At 37.0% G+C, this 23,805-nt stretch overlaps 1 protein-coding gene across 1 annotated transcript in view; it reads right to left on the reverse strand.

Annotated features, from left to right (window-relative positions):
* Positions 1 to 6,275: 6,275 nt before the first annotated feature.
* MRPL3 (mitochondrial ribosomal protein L3) overlaps positions 6,276 to 23,805 on the reverse strand; it is a 28,162-nt gene continuing 10,632 nt past the window's right edge. The window contains exons 7-10 of the mRNA XM_077782137.2: positions 17,182 to 17,290; positions 15,359 to 15,436; positions 14,266 to 14,343; positions 6,276 to 6,888 (exon numbers count right to left, since the gene is read on the reverse strand). Coding sequence (XP_077638263.2) covers positions 6,739 to 6,888; positions 14,266 to 14,343; positions 15,359 to 15,436; positions 17,182 to 17,290 — 415 coding nt within the window. The 3' untranslated portion in view covers positions 6,276 to 6,738. The remainder of the gene's footprint in view (positions 6,889 to 14,265; positions 14,344 to 15,358; positions 15,437 to 17,181; positions 17,291 to 23,805) is intronic.

A 23,805-nucleotide genomic window follows, 5' to 3' on the forward strand; every position in this document is an offset into this window, starting at 1 on the left:
GCCCCCAGTGCCTGCAGTGCTGGGCTGCTCACACTCCTTACATCCTTACACACATCTTCCTCCTCACTCCCTCGTTGTTCCTCCCTCTCCATCAGTTTTCAGGTGTTGCCCTCAGTGCAGCACAGCTCTCACAATGTGCCCAGTACTCAGCTGTAAGATGTTTACTCTCTTCTCCTTCAAAGCCCTTTTAGAGGAATCCCTGCTTCTCCAGAACCTCACATACACTTGTTCTGAGTCCAGTTTAATTTAAAGTCCACAGTCTGTGGGATGAATCTGGTGGTATACTGATATCTTGGATATTTGTGCTTTCTTGAAGTCACTACCTACTAGTATAAATATAACCACACATAAATAGAATTTGGAAAAGTAAGAGTGTGGTTTGAAAAATACTTTGTAAGTAAAGAACTGGGCACTAGTAATGCATTAGGTTTCTTACACGTGAATTTACAGATAAGATACTTCCACATTTTTAAAACAGCAATTATTTTCACCTGATTATTAATAATTAAATATTTTTTTCAAAATCTCATATTTGAATACATGCAGTTACTTTTAATCATCTACAATAAAGCTTATTAAGTGATTAACAGAAGATTGCCAGTTAAAGCACTGACTTTAGATTGACACCACCTGGTATTTCTGGTACTGTCTGTATGTCAGATGAGCAAGCTTTGTGTTCACATCAAAGCATATATTTTGGACATCAGTAAACATGGTAGATCTGACTGGGGGGGATGCACAATAGGGGAGCAGGCCAACACTTTTGTGTTTACACTGAAGTTTCAGGACTCCATTTGAGTTTTTTTCAAAGAGTGCAGAGAACAGACTGTTTTGCCAGCTGGAGCAGTTGCACTGAACTGTAAACAGGTGAAGCTTGAAAGGCTGTCACAGAGACTCCTGATCAGAAATAACATACAGTGAGTGTTGGAGGACAGGCACGTATACACACAATTTATACACTGTGGTGCTTGGGTTATTCAGCTCCTAACTCAGAGTGGGTAATAGCTCATGGTTTTAGCAGCCACTCAGCAAACTGCACTTCCAAAAGCACTCCTTGGCTTCTCAGTAGCATGGGAAGACAAAGTCTCCCTGAAACTCCTTCCATGGTATGATGGAGGTGGGTCGGGTGAGTGCCCTTGGCACAGCCCGTAACAGGCAGGGGTTCAGCAGCTACACCATTAAAAGGTCCAACAGCTTCAAAGAACAAGGCTTGAAACATTCTGTCTGTGGTGCTTGCTGTACCTGCAGGATGATAGCCTTTGGGCTCACAGCCACAGCCCTATGGATCCACGACTGTGTGACAAAGAACCGAAGGACATTTCATGGCACCTGGGTCTGGGGGGGTAAATATAGCAGGTCAGAAACCAACTGGCAATTTCACAGAAAACAATTCATTTTCTCTTTAAGTGCCATACAGGGAAAGCATTTCTCTCTTGTCTTGCGATAAAGGGAAATGAAAGATGAGGGAAACGAAATAAAACATTTATTTTCTATCAAGCTATTTCTCACACGCAGCTCTAAAATAAAGGGAAAATTTCAAGCTAGCCTAAGGAAGAACATAGTAACTCCAGAGAAAAATCTCCCTTTGGAAAGAGGCTGTGCAATTTGAGAACAAACCAATGGACAATAATGCCTTTCTTGCTTGCTGGAAAGAAAGGAACTGTGATTTTGAAATATGTACCACGTAGTAAATCTCTCATTGCCCACTGCCAAATTTTCATGCTTATTTTGTGTGGTGCTGGCTGGATGTATATTAAACAAGACTGAAGCATAAAAGCTGTAATTCTGTAATTTCTGCTGGAAGCTTACATGGAGCAACAAAAGGGTTCAGGTGGGATATAGTGGAAATTCATGGAAGATCACTTCAAGAGAGGCCATGTGCAGAAAAGACTGTTTCAGAATTCTTGATCTTCCCTCTTGATCTTTTAGAAATAAAAAAGGAAACTTTTATAAAATGACTCTTGCCTATGAATGATGAGTCATTCTGCTTTTCAATAGAGAATCAACTTGCCAAGGGACCTTCTTCAAGGTTTTGAGTGCCTGAAAAAACCCACATTTTTAAAGGTTTTCTACTACTTAGAAAGGAAGTGAGGAAGGAGATGAAAACAGAAATGAAAGGTTGATTTAGCAGACTGGAAGACTGTGTCACCCAGGGAAATGTGAAGCAAATTATATAGCACAACTTGATTGATATGAAATTGGTTTAAGTCAATTTTTTTGCTAACAACCCCACCTTGCAATCCTGCCTCTTCCAAAATCCCAAATCTGGATTTGTGCATAACTTAACTTCAATATGTACATCTTATGCCAGATTTTACACATATGAATTTAAGAAGCAGCAGGAAGCACCACAGCACAGTGGACCCCATCTCTACCTTTCAGCTTTCAGCTGACTTTCTCTTCTGGGTTCTGTTGTAGTGTTCCAAATTACTGCCATGACAGTAAATATGAATTTAGTCCCCAAATAAAATTATTCCCAAGCAGTGATTTTCAATTCATGGGCAGAGGGTGCCACTTGGATGAAAAAGCAAGATCACAGCTCAGGTCTTTGGTATTCCAACAGAAATGATTCTAGGCCATATCAACCATGCATAAAGGTGGGACCCCATATGTAATACCTTAATGGAATGAGGGATAACTAGGACATTATTATGGACATTGCTGCTGCTGGAAATCTTTCTTGATGCCCACTCCAGTGCAACATTCCCACTTACCATGCACACAATTCTGAGAAATGAGGGGAGAGATGCAAGGAAGATGCATTGCACAAGGGCAGGGTACTGAACTGTCTTCTACAGTTCACATCCCACATGTTTTTCGGGTACTTCATGACACAGAAGTCTGCTTTAATTTGAAGGCTACCAGTCCTGAGGTACCCCCTTCCTACCTGACACCACAACTTAGCTGTGCACATTCCTCAGGGAAAACTGCCATCTGTCTGTTTTGCTGCCTCACTTCAGACACAGCAGAGCCGCACCCATTGAAATGAATTATTTTTCTGGTGTGATAACATTAAGGTTATGTGTAATCAATTTAAATTCCTCCCCTAGAAACTGCATGCTGCCTCCAAAACCATTAAACACCCAAGGTCAGCATTCTTGCACATTCTTACAGATGTTAAGCGCCTTCAAGCGTGTTACATGAACAAATCATACTAAGCTATGCCACATGCTAAGGTGTGCAACAGAGCAGGGCTATATGCTGCAGAAGAGAGATGCTCACTAAATACAATTAATAAGCACTACCTGTGCACAGAAGGGCAGAGGAAGTACTTACTGGAAGACACTGTACAAATAATGTTTACAGTTATGAAACCAATGTATTCCCATTCAAAATCTCAAGGTGATAAATGACATAAATCAGAAGAATAACCCAAGCCAAGCCATAGCTACAGACACAGCAATCCTAAATTAATGAACCCCACCCACTGCTCTCACTGTGGTTACTGGGCTCCTCTACTAGCCAGATTTTATGAAGCACCCTAGGATGGGGACAGCAACTTCCTTTGAATAGTATTCACCTGGGCATTCCAGGGGAGCCCATGTGCTGGTGCTCAGAAGCATGGGGCTGGCAACCAGGCTGCCAGTGGGAAGCCTCTGATTGGGGTTTGGGTTATGCACATCAGCTCTCTCACAGTTCATGTCCTTATCAGTTTTCTTTCAATCACAGAGTGTTCAAGGTTGGCAAAGGCCTCTAGGATCACCGAAATCCTCTGAGTTCTAGAATTAAGTAGGGAAACAGTAAGCAAGGTGGAATTTTACTCATAAGATCTTGTCACCCCTTCAGTTTACTAGAATATTTATTAAACACTAACAGGGCAAACCATATTTTTCCACAAAGTGAAAATAGCAAATGAAAATGTTTATCATTCTCACATAATGACAGAGCAATGGTATTTGAAAATGTGGTATTTCAAGAGAAATAAACTCTCCTTGTTTATCATTAATGGCTGCAATTATGTTGTCAAGTGATATATGAGTGTTTTGATTTCCTCTTCCTGCTGTCTTTTTACCTTCAACTTATATTGTAAGCTTGACACTGTTTATTCATGTACCATTACAGAACCACTGAGAGGGGTTATTATTAAAGAGTATTTATTTTTCAAAGCAGTCACACCATTAAGCCACAGATACAGCTAAAGCTTAACCCTACATCCTCCTCCAGAACAACATGTTCCTGATGTTAAAAACACCCCACCTACCCAAATAAACACAACAGCATAAAGAGAGGGCTAATGAGCTCCTAGACATGCAAACCCCAGATCAGTGCCTTGCCCACAGCACAAAGGCACAGAATTATCTCCTAAAGTGACTCCAGGAATAGGCCACAAAGGTGATCAGATGCTGGAACACCTCTCCTATGAAGACAGGCTGAGAGAGCCCAGAGAGGAGAACTTGGGGAAGACCTTGTAGCAACCTTCACAAGTTATGGCACTGGTAGCAGAGCTTGCCAGTGATTACTTATTACTTCCTTGGGCAGCATAACAACTCCTAACATTGGGTAGGATTTTGTCCTACAGGATTCAGACCCCTGGTAACATGTTCAGGTCCTTCTTCCTAAGTAACTACATGTAATAAGGAAGAACTTATTTTTGTTGCTGTTGTTGCTTGTCTGAGAAAATGCTGCCTGATGGCTCTACACTGTCATTACTCAGACACAGCAACAAAACACACAGATACATCTACTTGCAACAGAGTCCTTGGTCTGCCTTTTCACAAAAATTAACACATCCTTTTGCATGAGAAACTGTTGGCTCATCTAAGACATGAGGACTTGAAATTTGCCTAATTTTGTCTTTTATTTGAAGCTTAAAAATACATCTCCATTAGCCACAACTTTTGGCCATAACGAAGAAAAAGTATTCAGCTTCAACACCTTTGATAATGTCTAAAAATAGTTCATTCAACATCCTTACCCTTTTCTAAGAACAAACTTGTAGGTGGGCTTAAAGTATTTGGTGTCATTACACTTACGAACAATTTTGCTCCTTGAAATAAATTCAGCCTGGTGTTCTCAACTCAAAGTCCCCTCTTTACTCAGAAGAGCAGAAAACAAGAGATGAGACCAATAAGAAATATTAAAACACCCACCATAAGCCTTCCAATGCCTGATGGAAGTTTGTTTCAATCTGAGTTGCACTACTCTGAGCTCACATCAGCAGATCTTACCCATCTCATTCTGCACCTGCTCTACAGAAAAAACTTTGGGACATCAGCCTGCAGTTGAGCTATGAAAGCTCTTGTCTTTGATGTTCAAGCACTCTTGATAAAGATGGAAAAGTTTTCACCTGCACATTTCAGTAAAAATTGGACCTGAATAAGCAGCATCTCAAAAAATCATACAACTCACACCCAGTATACATTTCAAAATCAAAACTGCAGAGATTACTCTGGCAGAATATTGGCTTCAACAGAAACTTTAAAACTGAACAAATGGAAAGCAACATTAACTACAGTATTCCCTGAATGGCTGCAGCCATTCCCTGGAGCAATATGGTCAGATGATTGGAATTTCACTTTTTACGCCAGAAAGGGAAAAGTTCTCTTACCAAAGAAACAGGAATTGAAGTACTTTGTTGATTTTCCCCACACTGAAATATTATCTGATACAAAGCTCAACTAAATGTACTTCCATAAAACTGTGGCTTCCTTTGAGCTCACAGTTTGTGATGAAGCTGCAAAGATGAGCAGACAGCACTGTCAGGGTATTAACGGTAACAGTGCATGCAAATTCTTGAACTACTGCACTGTTTGTAAGTAAAATGCTCAGATGGCACTGACGGTTATGAAGGTACCTCTGTACAGGAGAAGATTTACAGAATCCAAAAGATCAAACTTATAAATAGTAAATTATGCAAAATGAAAAGCAGAAGGGGCATGATCCCAGCTGCTACTGAAAAGTGGGATAGAAGAGAAAAATGAGCACTATCATAAAGACAAATGCCTCACATTTGGTCTCTTTCCCTGGAAATAGCTCTCCTGTAACAGCATAAGAATCCAATACAAAAGACCATGGTAGATACACAGAGACTTCTCCAGAGAGCATTCAAGGGACCCTCTTGTGAAGTTCAAACCAAGCTGTTACAAAGGCAACAAACAGGCAGTCCTAGTGCTGCTTTGTTACCAAATGTTCTCCACCCAAACACTCCCTCACCCTACACAAGGCCACCATCACCCTCCCTCTAGAAAATCTGTTGGGCATCTGCTACATTAAACACCACAAGGGCAAAAGGAGAGAAAGAGATCCGGATAAAAGAAGGAAGCAAAACAAGCTCATTCTGCAAAACAATGCTCACGTATTTTCTTGTTTTATTTTGGATTACTCTTCATGGATCCTCCCCACCTCGGATGCCAATGCAGATTTGGAACCTTTTTCTGATTGATCAGAGTTGCCCAGTATACTTTACATAAAAGAGAAACAGAATTTGTTCACGTTCAGAAAATGAACTAGAACCATCTTCAAAACAACAGTTTTTCAGGATTGTGTAGGTTTTCACAGCCTGGGGCAGAGGACAAAAGGTCACTGAAGATACAGTTCAGTGTGCTTTACAACCTGTCCATCAGACTCACCTGCTGCTTTAAGTACAGGCTTGAGACTGACCTGATTACCTGACCAAAATGGCAATACCTGAAGTGTTTAAGGTCAGTTGGCCAGACTGCAATTCATAGGTTTACTTTTATAAAACGTTGCAATGTACATGAAAATAACAAAACTGTGTTTTCAAAGATGTGAGGAATATTATGCGAATGTGACAGATGGATTTGTGAACTGGAAAATCTCCTCATCAAAAAGGTCTTCTGGCAGTTCTTCATCTCCATCAGCAAAAAATGTAGGGAATGGAGGGTTTTTATTGCAGTCCTTGTAAGTAGGCAATTTGCTATCTCTGACCTGAAAAGCAGGAATGGGGAGAGTAGGGTTAATAAATCTTACAGAAGATTTCTAGACAGTGATACACTAGAATTTAAAGAACTCAGCTTGCATGTATAAGAAAAACCCAACAGCATTCACATTCCACTTATTTAAAGAATTGCAGGTATAATCACCAGTAACTTTAATATCAACCCTAGGTATTGAATTTAACATTTTGTACTCATCCATAAAGAGATTTTAAAAATCAGAAAAACTAAACAAACAAAAAAATCCTAAGAGTATTTGTCATTACAGTGAATCAAAACCCACTCCTCTGAATTAATTGTTCAGTATTTTAAAATGTTATTAAAAATAGAAGTATAGCTTGTTTAAACAGTGCTTATTTCTCACAGTATGGTCCTACATGACATTCCAAGTTCTATTATGCAGTGTAATAACCTCTTCAACAAACAAGACATGCATTTGTATTTGTGATGAAAACTAATTATGGTAACTAATTTTGCAAAGATATGTGCATGTGCTGCACTGAATCCCTCTGGCTATTGCACAGCTGGTCAGTGACTGCAGAGTTAAACATCTAAAATTCTCCACTCAGGAATCAGTACCTAAGTTTGTTGAACATGAGCCTCTAAGACAGCTGAATTGAAGAAGAGTGGTGCCAGAGAGAAATTCTTTTACTGACCTCTCTACATGTGGAAAGATTTAAAATCTAGCCCCTGAAATTCCAATTTATGAGGTAAATTAGTACTTAGTATTATCAGCAAAAAGCAGTTTGTCTGCAGTAGCAGATAGAAGGCTGGTATCTCTGAATAAAAAAAAAAAAGAGCTAGAAATTCTTAAATTTGATTTAAAATTTAATTATTCTTTTCTATATTGTTACATATCATCTTTCTCCTGAGCTGTAATAATCCTCTTCAGGCACTATACTCAAGTGGATTAAAAAAAAAGTGCCAATAGATTAGACAAAATTTTAGTAGAGAGAAGATAAGCTCTTCCTCTTAATTTTTGGTGGGCTTTTAAAGAATGGGATGCTTGTTCTTACTTGGTTGGACAAAGACCTCACATAGGACAATTCTGATTTATGCCAAAAATTAAATTTAAAAAATTTATGCCCATTTAATGCTCTGTTCTGACAGCACTGTATTTACCAAATTCATATCTACTATTACTTGAACCTTTCCCAAAATCCATGAGGATTCCTGCAGATGGTACATACAATAAATTTGACATTCCAATATTTTTTTAAGGGCAGGCTTGATAAACAAAAGAAAGCCTTTTGCTAAGAATGGGGGGCTCAAGATGTTTCTCTGGTTAGTATGGCTAAGTAGCTTTTCAAGTAGAACATTGCTCTTCTACCAGAAGTGTTCTCTACAGCCTTATGAACTGCCAGACCTGTAGCTCCCAATTTACACTGCATATCTAGCTGGAATGAACTAGACTGAGGTCCAAGTCCACAGACTTTTGCTGCAGTTCCAGCACCACTAAGTTTAAAAGAAACAGTCAGACAGCTTCACCAATGGCACCTGAAGGATGTCATCTTCAGAGATGTCATCTTTCCATTTCAATATGTTGTGGCTGTTTCTTTTAGTATATGAAACAACATTTTAATTGCTTCACTGGTTGTCTATTATTTTTCCCTTGTTAATTTCTCCTTTACTCTCTAATCCTATTATACACTGAAAGCTTTCTCTGTCAACAGCAAAATCTGTCATGATCCCTATATGAGTTAGTATTAGAAAGATTAGAATAAATTATTTTATTTATGATAACTTACTCGTTTCATGTAAACCTTATTTAAATGTTTTTCATGCCTAGTTTTTGTTAATTTTGATTATTTTCACAATGAAATAGTATGTGCTGTTACATACGGGCTGTGTCACTGCCGGCAGTTCTGGACACCCAGAAAATGAAAGGAATTGAAATGCTTGTTTTCCTCCTATTTTTTTTCCCATTTCTTCTTAAAACAATTTCTTATGACAGGATTTAACAGTAAGACATATTCTCTGAAGGCAAATCCAAGTCTAATCTTAGTCCTGCATTAGTTTACCTAAATAATTTTAAGATTTCTGCCCAGACCTTATAACATTGTATGAATTACATATTAATGCCAAGGGGCATTTTAGACAGAGTACCTCCAGTGTGATATGGAGAATTCTTAAAATAGTTTCAAGAGTCTCATGAAACATCTCCAACAGACCATTGTTGCTCCCAGAGGAAGTACAACACTGTTTCATTTTGCCCCTTCCAAACTCCTCAGAAGCTTGACAGATCCCAGAAGCACAGGCCACATCTGATGTTAAAACAGTTTTCTTCTGATATGCTCTTTTTTTGATTAGTATAATTGATGCAGTGTTCCTTTTGACTGGTGAAACTACTGCTCTTTTTCCATCATTTTCTACATTCATAGCTTTCAAATGCAATTTAAAGCAAAGAAATGCCATCTTAGAGCATTACTTCCAAATGAAATGAAACTCTTTCTTGAAATTTAAAAACGTTAGATGTTATTCTATTAACAGATATTATCATTATCATTCCTATTTAAAGGAAGAACTCTATTTTACACCTGAAAGTATTGATTACCAACTAAAATATGATATGATTTATCTGTCTTCTCAAGAGAATTACTTAATTACTCCCTTTACATTTATGAAGGGCTCAGTATACCAAAGGTTTCCTGTATCTCTTAACTCAGATTACTGAACAATAATTTTACAACAGTATAAAGGTGTTCACTGGTGTGGAGCAGCAGCTACACTTGTCTGTATAAGCATGCACACACAAAAGTGCAGGTCACACAGCACAGCTCTTCCTGCTCTCCTAGTAACGTTCTGAGAACATTCCTAACAAAGGAGTAAGTTTTCTTGCTGTGCTACTACAATCCAGTGAATTTGCCTCTCATCCACACAAGGAATGAAGCTCATAGTCCAAACTGTTACTGCAATCCATAAAAGCGTTTGCTGTATACCTCGAATAATAAATGCTTGGCTTACTCAATTGCTATGTTAATAGCACTATATATTACAGTAAAGTATACTATAGATAGATGTGATATACAGATAATGGTCTAACTACTACAGTGTATTCTCTGACAGGTCATTTTAGCTAGAAAAATAGAGAAAAAAAATAGAGAAAGCTGAAATTGGAGCTGGTTGGGTTTTTGTCACTAAATCTTTAGAACAGTCATAAAGGCTTTTGCAGACAATAAACTGCACTTGTGTATGCTCCCTATATTGACAGCATAATGGGCAGTATAAACAAACTCAGAAATCTATCACCAAAAAGGCTTAATGTGGTCTTAAGCATCAGTTTTTAATGTTTATTTTAGTCACAACTCACATCTGTATTTTAACAGAGCTTCAGGCTGTATAGCAACCACAGCAAAGAATGCAAACTATATAGAAAACGATTAGAAATAAGCTCCCAAAGTGACATACATCACCTAAGTCAGCTTCCCTGCTATTTTTGAAGCTAGACATAAAAATTGAACCCAAGAATTATACCCATTTCTTACCAGTCTTATTTTGTCTTAAAAAATAACCCAACCATACAAATCCCCCCCAGACTGCCACAAAGCTCTGTGAATGAGGCCCAAGGAACAGGACAGAAAACATGAAATAATTGAAGGCATCATACTATCCCTGCATGTCCTCAAATTGAGCAGAGTGCACCCAACCCAAGCATCACAACTAGAAACACAGCACAGTAACACTGGGAAGTGTGATACAAAATAAGTAGGATGCAAATCCCTACATACTCTCTTAAAAAAAAATAAAACAAAAAATACACCCCAAAACAACAACACCAAAAAACCCCTAAAAAACTAAAAAACCCACAAAAATAAGGAATCTCAAGACTCAAGTTAGTAGCTCAAGTGGAGCATCATACTAAAGCAACTTGTATACCTCAGCTGAACTCAGGTCTAGCATACAAACACATCAGTTCAGCATCGACTTGCAAAGTAACTCCTATGGGCTACAGGATTTGCCAGAATTTCTGCCTGCACTACACATGATATACTCAAAGTGATCAACACTGAATATCTTAAGAAAATCAGCTGCCTTAAAATTAGGGCAGGTATAAAACACTATCCAAGACAAAGCATAACATCGTGAATTATAATATACTATATTACCCTCCACTATAAGGCATCTACTTAAAAAAGGAGTTAAGTCTTGTGCATCTCTCTTTAATGACAAAAGAGAACTTTTTGGTAATAACCTTTAGAAAAGAGAAAGCTGTTACAGATGGTAACTCTAGGGCCTGGGATGTAAGAAGATACCCCAGAAAGAAACAGATGTTTCCTGAGGTAGGCAATCTTGATAGGCCCAACACACAAATTTTACAATTGCTCACTCTGCAATGTTCCTCTTGTAACAGAGGAACTCTGTGCATTTCAGCACCCTCCTAAAGTTTTTTAATTTTATCAGACTTTGCAATTGAGAAAGAAATCCATGCTAAAGTAAGCATTTTTCATTAGTTTCCCAGTTAGCTAGAAACATTACTGATGTCAGTTATTTATCTGCATACTTCAATGTACAATATCAAATGAAAGCTGATTCTAATTAAAACCAGGAATCCATCAATCCTAGTATTCTGCAATTTTATTCTGCTGAAAACAAAACTTGAAAAATTTAAGTGCTTTATCTCTGTCTGAATAGCATGCTGATGCACGAAGTTTCCAAAAATACAACATACGAAATAAATATATGCTTTAAAGGTGCACTATGGTTTTAATGGTTACCAGGCAACACAGAGTGGATACTGAACACAAATGCTTTCCCCTTGGAGGCACACAAAAAAGAAAGTGTTATTTCACAATATTTCACTCTGGAGCTCAAAGACAGATGGATTCAAATTCCCTAGATATTATTCTTACTTAATTACAGGCAGGTATTTAGTGGAATGAACAGTAATTACAACAGCTAATATCCCATAATTCCTCTCCCCAATTACAAATCCAAACAAATATACAACCATATATTGGAAGTCGATGCCTATAAGCAAACAAGAAAACACCCTAGAAGAAAGGCAAAAGGCAAGCTCAAAACACCACAGATGAGTGCAGCAAGATTAATGGAGAAAAAAAATCCCAGAAATCAGAGAAACAAATAGTTTTGCTTTATCTGATTTTATAATTAAAGCCCTGTCTACTCTTCACAGATATATTTGAAAAAATAAGGGAAAAAATGAATGCAATTTATTTCACATGGCTCATGCAAGGAAAAAGCCACAGAATGGATCCAACAGCTCAAGGAACTGGAATGAAATATTCGTTACTATATACTGACTTCAATCTCCAAATAAGACTGGAAGCAATTTTTGGAAACCTATTTCTTAATAGCGATAATACCTACTGCTGAGTCTTTATCTCAAACAGTGCTACTTATTAAATATCATCAAAGCTTGAGTCTGGAGCACTTTGGTCAAGATCTTTCATATATTCTATTATCTTAAGCAAGGAGCTCTAAGGGAAAAAAAAGCTTCATTCTTCCCATGTATGTTCTTCTCCAAGTAGAGTGTGCAGTGTCTGATCAGCAAGAGAAGAATGATTTGTTTGAATGGGATCCTCATGGTGTACATAAGAATGTGCACTATTAACACACACAGCTTTGTTTTGAAAAACAAATTTTGAAAATTTTTATTACAGGTGTGTAATATATGTTTGTTTTCTTAACTCACTTAAAATCAGAAATAAAATATTATTGAGTCTAATTAGAATAAGTTATAATCTGGTAAAAACAGGTACTATATTCAGTCGCTTCGTAAGATGTTGCATCCTTACAGATAGAACATGGGAGATGTGTACCTGCATTTGCCACCAAGTGTGGATTTTAACAGCATGACTAGGGTAACAAGATGCACAATATTTTTCAACATTAACTCTTCTTTAAGAGAACTGTTAAGATCAAAGAATACAGGCCAAGCATCAAACATTTCTCAATTTTTCAGCTACATTATGCTGCTTGTATGCATACATTATAATTTAAAACTAACATCCTAAAATAAATTACCACTTAATTAAGTTTCAGACTGACATTGAGCAACCAGGTTCATGCCTCAGGATTAGAAGAAAATACTTTCAACACAGTTAAGAAAAGGTCATTCAGTTCAATATACAGATGAAAAGCCACAACACTCTTAATTCTAGGTAATTGATGTCATGCCCAGTAATTTTGCAGAAGTTGTCCTGAAAACTACTTTCCCTGGACATCTCTTAACCAATTTTCACTATACTGGAAGAGAAATGTATAATGTATTCCCCAGGCTTGGGCTGGACATTAAAACAAAACAGTTTAGAGATACCTTGCCCAGGAAAAAAAGCCTTATTTGCAGTGAGAGAAACATAATTTTTCTATGGGTAAAACACCTATTTGAAGGCAAGGTTGCTGTACATAAGGCCCAGTAGCCGTAGAGTTTTGCTCCACAAGTAAGAGACCAAAAACTGGCAGTTCACAGTAAAATAGAAGAAGATAATGAACTATTTGAAAACATCTGAATTTGACGAACTCTTCAACTTTTCAAGTCCTGAATAATTTAAATCCCTGCAATACTTCCGAGGACAGGAAAGTTCATGCATACCAAACTCTTCATACTCCTTCACAGCAAAGACGTTTGATACCCTGCACTCTATTCAGTCAGAATGGAAACAACTTCCACATAAATGGTGTTTGCAGGTGTGTGAAATATACCTAATTAGAAAGAAAAATCTACTTTGAAAACTACCCTTAAAAATACTTTTCTTGCTTTGATGTGAATTATTTATATCATAAGAACACTTACTAGACTCTATTGTTTCAAGACTGTCTATGAAACAGTCTCCAAAAAATTCGAAATTAATCCTGAAGCCTGCCACAGAAAATACCACTGACACATTTATACTGATTCCAAAGGGAACTCAGATCTTTATTGTGAAGTCCAGCTGTCTCTTCCTGTACCTCAACTGCTTCTTGGAAAGGTAACTGCTACTGGGTATGGGAATGCTTTAAATAATCACTAAAGCAGGATTTGCTGTGTATCTCTGTTCATGAATATAACACTTGTATAACATTCTGGAAATCTCACCACCATGTTACAGGATCATGTTAGCATTTGAAGGGGACGGACACAGCCTGGAGACACTTATCACAGGGTTCAGCAACTGTGCTGTATCATAAGATACGTGGATGCAAATACAAGAAGGAGCCATTTAGAGCACCCTACTGAGCCATTCAGAATGCCCACTGCCCCTGCTGACCACACACTTCCACAGAACTGATTCCACTGCCCTTTGATTCAACAGCACAAGACATCTCAGAAGAAATGAAAAGTGCATTCTACCAGTGTTTCTCCATTTGTAAATTGATTTGTAGAGAGCTTAGGAGTCATTAATAATAGTATTGAAACTAGCAAACATACCTTCACCAGACAATTGGTGTGACCTGGAACAGACCCATTTACATAAATAATGTCATGTTTTGTGTTGATCCTCCAAACCTAAGAGAAAGAAAAAAATAAAATCAAACACTGAGTCCTGTTTGGAGACTATTCCCAGTTTTATAAACAGAAGTCCAGCAAAGCCCAAACTAAGTAATTGGCTGCGATACCCTGGGGAAGAAAGATGTTTTGCACAGGCCTAAAATTGCCACAGAATTCACTCACAGGCCACTCTGGGTGCAAAGCTTCCAAATGCAAGAGGCTGAAACAGTTTTAAAGGGCTGGTGATCAGGCTGTATTTGGTAAAGTAGCCCTTTGATCAGTGTAACACCAACCAAAGCTCCTAGGTCTCTATTCCCTCTAAGAGCTACATGTTGAAAAACATCACAGGTGACAAAGTAAAACAAACATTCTCATGAAAATGTTCTTGTTACTGTATGTTAATTTCTTAACTCAATCAGGTGCTCAACTGAACACACACATTTTCTGCTACAAAAAATTAGCTGCAGTAAACTGAGAACAACAGCAGCACTTTTTTGGCAAACTAGAGGTCAAAATGCTTTTTGTGCAAACGACAGAGGTTGCCTTCAGAGACAGAATAGCCTTAATAGCTCAGCAGCTGCTGTAGCTATGTACAAATCAGAATTGGGACAGAAACTATAACCCTCTTTTTGCACATGAAAGTGAAAGGCCATGATCAAGTCAGAGCTTCAAACAACTCAGATTTGGGCTGGGTACGAACAATGGAATAGGCATGGAGACATTAACTGAAATCACCAAAAGCCTGACTGCTTTCCCTCTTCAAAGGCAGAAGTCAAGGGACATAGTGAAAAATATACTGAATGTGGAAGCATCACCCAAAATCCCAGTTCCCAGGGTACAACAAGCTCAAAGGATGTTCAGATAAGTTATCTGTAACCCACAAGCAAACAGGAGAACACATTTGCTACTCTGGTCTTTCCAGCTTGCTTACTTCAAGATGCTGCTGTCTGGATTCTCACAGAGATGGCAGACAGGACACCACTGCCTGGCAATGCCACCACCTTTTCCACGCGCTGGTATACCCAGAACTCACCTTTAACCCAAAAGATGTCCTGTAGATGTTACCCATTTTACCAGGCATTTTCTTTCCACGATAAACTTTGGCAGCTTTCTAGATAAAAACAAGGCCAAAATCACCATATTAACTGCAAGAGGTACACTTACAAACTCAAGAGGTGCGCCAGAGAGAATATGCTGGTATTTCCAAGGCTGAAAATACATAGTATCAAAAAAATCAAATCCTGATAAGCATTTTAAATAACTCCTGCCAGAGGTTAGGTTTACTCTACATGTGTTCTGAAATACTTGACCAAATCACAAGATTTTTTAATGTTTATATATATATATACACACACATACATATATATATATATATACACATACACACTATATATACACACATATACACACACACATGGTAACTTCTCTCCTCCCCTACTCAAAAAGTTTTTACACTGATGTCAATTGGATCTTTTTTAATGCACGTATTCTTCAGAGTGGAATTTTTAATTCTATCCCCCAGAATTCCTTAGTTTCTGTATGAAATTTTGATTGGCTGGGCATAAACTGGACAACAAAGGTGGGGAAAAAGGCAGGAACAAGTACAACAATTTTTAATTCTACACTGTTATCAAGGGATCTGTTTCCTGCACCTCTCTGTTATTCATTAATAATGTTTCCTGGGGTATTTCTTAATTCTTGTGAAATCATTTGCAATGCAGTTCTAGGGAGAGGATTTTCTACTGAACAGTTCTGGATTACAAAAATGTCTGAGATGGTCAACCATAGATGGGAAAGTACTATCAAGGCATTGTTTTTCCCCTGTTGCATCCTTTCACCTTGTTTCCTTTCCATTATACCTACTTCCAACACCATTTTTTATTCTATATACTTTGTGAAATTACATGCAGCATTACTGCTCACGAAATTCTCATTTAAAGAAAACTGGGGTTATTTTGTTATGATGAATACCATCTGCTAAAATATTGTTTAGTGTTCAAATATTTACATTCTTCAGTGAAAACAAGAGCCAGATGTAGAATTCTTTTGCTAGCTGAAACTGAGAACTATAAATCAGTAACGCATGCTTTTACACTCTCAATTACTCTAACTTCATTGACTATTGCCTTTTTGCTTTTACTATTCTCTTGAGCATTATTAATCCTTTTTTATATTTCAATTTCTCTAAGAAATTTACAGACAGTTCATGTTCACTACTATAACTTAGTTGATTTTAATTACTTTGCAAAATATTCCTCTTAGTTCAGTTTAAATATTGTACAGCTTTTTGTAAGACAAAGCCTAAAATTAACCTCTTCAAAAAGCTTTTATACTAATATTATTTATAGTTTGAAATGTAAAGATATGACTGTACTCTGCTTAGAAATGTATAGAAGCTTACACACTTCTGGGAATAATTCCCTACTAAATTATGGGGATCAGTTCATTAAGCAGCTACAGATGCCAGGCAAGGTGATAAAAGGAACGAGGGTTCCAAAGAATGGTACAATATCTGCAGGATAAAATAACAGGCAAATCCATTCCAATCTATAAATGCTGTGATAAAAGCTTCTTAGAACTCTCTTTGAAGTATTAAGACTATTCATCTCACTATATTACAAAATATGCCAGTTAGCTCAGTTAAAATATTTGAATTTACCAGCAGTACAGAATATTCACAAATCGAGGCCTAAGAGAACAGCATTGCTCCTTATACAGGATTCTGAACTTCCCTTGCTGCTGGGATTCCCTGCTAGTACAGAGTACGTGTGGCAGCCAGCTACTGTTCATTTGTTCAGTTCTAGTAAGTTGTTAGAAAAACACTGGAATGTTTTAATGGGAAATGAGAATCCTCACATTGGTTGATATTGCTCCAGGTCGTCTGTGAGTTTTTGTCTGGCCATGGCTTGCAGGCTGACCTTTAAATCCCCACCTTTTCATGACACCTTGAAATCCTTTACCAATTCTGAAAACAAAAATAATTAAGAAACAAACCTGGGTTAATCGGACATAAGGTTTCTAGCAATAACCAACAATTTCAGTCAGGCTCATGATTTTTTTACCTTTAACAACACTCAGCTTGGGGAAGAATATACTTAAACATGGTATAAAATCTGTATTTTATGCCATAAACATATTTCAGCCCAATGCTTAAAGACTGCTTTACAGAATAAGAAGCACTACAACAGAGTCAAACAGGCAAAAAGACTAACACAAAATGTTCCTTGCTGTGATTGTCCTCAATAAAAGTTACGATATTGAATCTGTCACAGGAGCACCAGAACAAACAAACAAAAATAAAACCTGTAAAAACCCCAAATAATACCATATACCACAACTTAATGGCAGGCCTAAGCATCGAGAGAGAAAAGAGATGGCTACTTAGAAGGAACATTTCCATACAACAAACTCATCTCTTGGGAGCAGCTTTGTGTATAGTGACACATAATTCCCTTGATCTGTACTCATCCAACAAGTAAGTTCTAAAACACAATACCAAATGAAATGTATTTTCAGAGTCCATGCCTTTCATCTTTGAGCAACATGACAGAATTACTGGCTTTGGAATTCTCTATTTACCGCAGGGACAGACTCAACAGGAAAAATCACCTTACCACTGCACAAAGGAAAGGCTGAATAAAGTGTGTGTTAAACTGGCATTGTCTGTGTCCTAAAGCAGCAGTCTGACCACAGTATTTATGGCTGCACTGATTATTAAATTTAACCTGAAACTGGTTCTGTTGCTCAGAGCATGTTGCTACTAACGCCAAGGTTGTGGGCTCTATCCCTTAAGGGCCTTTCACTTGAAGAGTTGGACCTTGTGATCCTTGTGGGGTCCCTTCAAACTTTGAATAGCTATGATTTTGCAAGAGAATCCTTTTCCTTTACAGAAATCTTTTCTCTGCTAATGCACTTCACATTAAAAATAAAAATATATATGCACTTTGCATCTAAAATAAAATCAGGTATGAGCATGCACAGAGCACGCTCTAAACAGGAACGGCACTTGGCTGACTCCTGGCTCAGCACTGCCATGAAGAACTAGTGAACACACAAACACAGAAAACACCAACATTAATGAAAACTAGATTCTTTCCTCTTCCCACTTGATTCAACTTTCCTCTAAATGCTGTCCTGGTTGCCTTGAACACATCAAACCACCATCACAAATAGCCATCAAGAAAGACTCTCTAAAGCTACAGAACTGTAAGGGAACATGAGCTGTGCAATCACCATGTCTGTCTCCTCGTGTTCCCCTTCACTGCTCAGAACCTATGGGACAGTCCCAGTTTAAAACTGGCAAAGAAACGTGTCTTAATTGTTTGAATATAAAAGTTACTGGTTAGAAGAGAAGCTCCTGACTATTTTTTGCTCCTTATCTACAGCTAAGGAAAAGCTAAAACTTAATTAAAGTAGTGATATCTTCCTTTGACCTGCCAGCTGGTCAGTCATACAAATGACTGTCCCCAGCAAGACAAGCCCTTCCAGGCCAGCAGACAGTGGTGGGACACGAAGGTATGAAGGGGGTTGGGGCCAAGAAAGGAAGCTGAATGAAGGCACCTGCAACAGAGAGGACCTGGGTTACCTGGGATCAGGAACAAAAGACAGGAATCCAAGGATGCAAGGCTTTGTAACACCATTTTCTGATAGAATCAGCTAATTTGAAAAGCTTGCAGTAGTAATAGTAGTGAAAAACGGTTTGAAAAATACACTTTAAGAGAGGCTCAAAACTTGTGTTTTTCTGTTTTATATTGCTAGGGAGTCGTAACTATGAAATACATGCAGAAACTAAGCTATAGGAAAACTCGTTCTGTTCTGCCAAAATGCTGTTTTTTAATTTTAAACTACCTATTACTGTTTTCCAAGCAGATTACTCCTGGCATCTCTAGCTGGAAGATGGACTTAGTAAAGTCTCTGAAACCAACTGCAAGCGGGTTGCAGCTGTGCAGTCAACAGAGCGAGCAGATAAATTGTCTCTTTAAATGATGGGGCAAGATAAATTCTTTAGCCGCAGAAATGCCCTTGCAATTCAGAGAAAACCACACAACCATTGAAAGCTCCCATTTCAAAAGTAAACACTACTGTCAAACTTAGCCAAGAAGAATAAATCTCTGATGTCATGAAACCACTTCAACATATCATTCAACTTACTTATTTTTTAACATGAACAATTTAGAATACTGTCACTTGTGCTTTAAAAAATTTAAAATATACTTATTACATGCAAGAGATGTATTTTTAAAAAATGAGATCAAATATTATAAGGTATCTTCAAAAACAAAAGTCTTTTTTTTATTATGTCACAAGACATAGTTGCTAGTGTTAAATGATTCATGCAATAGAGAATGATTGGTTGCTTTTTGGTCCTTCCAATTACACATGTATTTTCTGGGAACAAAGACTCAAATTTTACAATACTGAAGCCTTAGGAAATTTATAGAAAGTGTGATCAGACTGAAAAAAGAGCACTCTAGTAAGCCTGGAAGTCCTCTTACACCTGTTGATCTGGAATATGAAAATAAACCTTCAGCCTCTGAAATATTCTGCCTAAAGTCAAGGAAAGATATCAAAATGCTGAAATTAAGAGTATTTTATTATGTACAATGCTTCACTATCAATCAAGCTTTTCCATCATATTCGTTCAATAATGTTTCAGATTAGTTTCCTTTTTTATTTGTAAAAATCACTCAATTACCTACAACGACACTTTACCTTATGACTTTCTGACATTAATTTCCTATTCAATATGACACAGCCATCATTACTGCAATAATTAAATAAGAAGCACCATTAGGTTTTTTTTAATTTTTGAGTTTTTACCTTAAAAAAAGAATAAATTATGTGCAATGTTTTTTAAACACACGTCAAGAAGACAAACAATTACACAGTGTATATTTTGACTCATGTTCTACCTGAAATAAAGCTGGAACCAGAATAAGAACAGAATAAGATTATCTAGACTGAATGTAAAGTTTAAAATGAAGTAAGAAACTACTAATATCTAGTTTATAATAAAATTTAGAACTGGTCAACTAGGCAGTTAGTAGCTCAATCAATATACCTCAAGCATTCTAAAAGCTAAGTTGATGTGAATAAGATCTGTTTTCAGACAAGTGGTGGATTTCTCCAGTATATGAAAAAAAAAATTATAATGAGTATATTTTCCACAACCCACAATTTATCTGTACACTAATGCAAAGATTTTACATTCTTCCAATTGTATGAAATGCAACATGCTTTTGAAACTAAATATTTATCTTATATAAACAAGGAAGAGAACTTAAGATGCTTCCTGTTCAAGACATATTATGGAAAATCAGAGAACAGTTTATACAGTGTATTGTACAGTCTTCTTAAACTTTTTGTTCTGACAAAAATTATGAATATTATGCAAGATTACATTCTTGTTGATTTCTGAACAGACACCAGGTGTCAGCTATTAATATTAGTCATTTAATTTCAAATTGTTTAATTGCCCTCTTTGCCCTCCTTACAAATTACTGTGTGAATACATTCACCAAGTATCACTGATAAAAGAAAAATAATTATTCAAACTTAACCTAAGCCAGCTAAAATTTTTAAGAAACATTAACGTCTGTCAAAGTAGGATGCTAATCCAGTAGTATATATTAACAGAATAAATTACTAGGATCCACTTAAAAAATAATTGATTTTGCTACAGTATCTGAAATATAACCAAGAACTTACACTGAAGTAGAATGTTTGACACCCTACTTACCCTGTTGTGATATCATGCTAAGGCATCTTCTACCTGTTGTCTTGGTTTGAATCAAGGGCCATAAATTTTTAGTGTTCTAACAGTAACATTGGACACCATATATAAACACAAAATCCCACATGCATGAGACTTACAAAATTAGATTTGAATTGCAGAATGTCCCTGCTCTTCTACAGATGCAATATACTGACTTAGTTTACTTGGCTTCACTGAGTGAAGCATTACCTGATTCCCAGAAAGTAATCACAGGGAGCAATGATGATATGAAAAAATATGACATGCAAGAGTTAAATAAAAGGAAAATAATATTTCTGCAGAGTTAGAGTTTAATTACAGTTGTTCTGGTCTCACCTGCAGGAAAGCAGGTGTTGAGGTTAACCACCTAATTTTATACAAACCCTCATTTTCCAGATTTGATATAAGTAAAATGCCAGTATCTAATGAGAGAACTTTCATTTAGAAAGTAACTGCAATAAAGCACACTAATTAAGCAACAATTTACTTTGCTAGTAATGTTTCAAATGTAGTTAATTTAAAAGAGCATTATTTCAATGCTGCAGGGGAAAAATATTCCAACTACTTAGATAACTTCGGGCAAATGGAGAGTTCTGATTCAGGCTCAGATTACACTGTTAATCAAGCAAACCTTAAATAAACCATAAACACTCCAAACTCATGACTTAATTTAGCTCATTTCCAACAAATCTACTGTTGGCTTTTTCTTGGGTCTGAGAATATTTCTGATGTACCTCATCACCCTCACAGTAAAGAATTTCTTCCTAATATCTAGTCTAAACCTACTCTCAGTTTGAAGCCATTTGTACTGTCACCACATACTTTTGCAGTCTTTCTCCATCTTACAAGCTCCCTTCAGGTACTCAAAGGCTGCAATTAGGTCACCCTGAAACCTTCTCTTCTCCAGGCTGAACAATCCCAATTCCCTTAGGCTTTTCTCCCAGGGGAGGTGCTGCATCCCTAGAAGGGACCACAGAGCTGGATGCAGTACTAAAAGTGGGGTCACAGAGCTGCAGCTGGTGATAGAAGTGTTTCTGGATGCTGTTATGCATTTAGCTCCAAGCTCAGCAGGGCTAAACTTAAGGATTGAGCTTTTAAATTACTGAAAATGAGTACTAAGGAAAATATTTCATCACTATAGAAGATTTACAGCATACAGACACACTGCCTACTCTCAGTGCTCTAAAAGCCACTCATACCATGGTGAACGATTGTGAGATTTGAAATAAAAGTGTATTACATAAACCTTCAACCAAACCCTCTCATTCCTGTGAAAGTGTTTTTGTTTACAGAGGTATAAATGAATCTAAACATTTCAAAAGACTTTGAAAAAAACATTTGCAGGGAAGATTAAAGGAAGACAGTCATAAAAAATCTCCTACATTTTGGTAACCAAATGAAGAGGCTAACCTAAGACTTCTGAAATGAAATTTGAAGTTTGCTTATTTATAAGGCGCATACTTTTTGTTTACATTTTGGCAGAAGTAAGCATACAAAAGGATACTTGCTCATCTGAACAATTAGAAGTTGGCAAAAGATTAAAATATCCTTTATATTCCACTATATTATCTCCTCATTGAGGTGACATTTGTTTTCTTTCCTTTTTAAAGGACTTACTACAATTAAACATGCTATTATCAACAGCACTGCTATTTTCATCCACATGATTTCTAACACTGTACACTCTTGGTGTCTCTTCCAATTAAAGCAAAATTACTGTCAAACTCAAAAATGTAAAGTACATATTTATGTAAATATATTTATAAAAACTTGACAGCACATTTTAGGAATTACTGTTCTTCAAGTCCATAATGGTTGGAAACAGAAAGACCCAGGTCCTCCCTCCACATCCTTCCCCAGGCTGGGTGGGACTTTACTGGATGAAATTGCATGGAAAAAACCAGAAGAACAGAAGAAACTGAAACGTAGTAACATAACTTAATTCTTGCCCAGAAGCTAAGGGAACATGATAAATGAAGCATTCCAAAGAAGTAGTAACCAGAATGTGAACAAGCCCCAGAAAAAGGTTAAAAATTTGGAATGATTAGAGAATCACACTGACAGAAAGCCCGTTTCACCTTTCTCTTTAGTTAAAGAACATTTCCTTCACCTTTACAGAAGGATTACAAGAAATATGCTACCAAATCAGCAGTACAAACACACAGCTAATTTCTGAAATGGGATCATAAAAATATCTAGAGAAAACATATTAGAAATACTTAATTCCAATCTAGGATGGATTCACTAAACAGGACCAAGAACCCAGTTCATTTTTAGCTTGCTAGTATTCTCAAATACTAGAAGCAAGATACAAATCAATACCCTGTGGCTGTTTACCAATAGCTTCTACACTGCTAAAAAATCTCTTCCCTCATTCTTGGAACAACTCCTAGGAAAACAAACCTTTTCTGCATTAACAAAGATTGACACCTTATGTCCATTAACTGACTGTATTCCTAATGATCATGCACTTTGTTTTGCAAACAACCTATGGTCTCAAACAACCTATGCTCACTGAATGCAATTTTCAAGCAGAATGAATAATATGCCAGATCTAAGTATTGTATAACAAAAGCTGACATGGAAAAATACTAATTCCAGTCAACTACTTAAACTGTTTTTCTCAATAGAGTGCCCTCACAAATGTAGGGAGGTGTAGTTCTAGAATTGCATACTCAGCTCTGTAGATATGACCAGTTTCCCCATATATACAAAATCCTGTGAAC

Source organism: Lonchura striata, chromosome 2 (assembly GCF_050655825.1).
Source record: "Lonchura striata isolate lonStrDom1 chromosome 2, ASM5065582v1, whole genome shotgun sequence".
Lineage (NCBI taxonomy): Eukaryota > Metazoa > Chordata > Aves > Passeriformes > Estrildidae > Lonchura > Lonchura striata.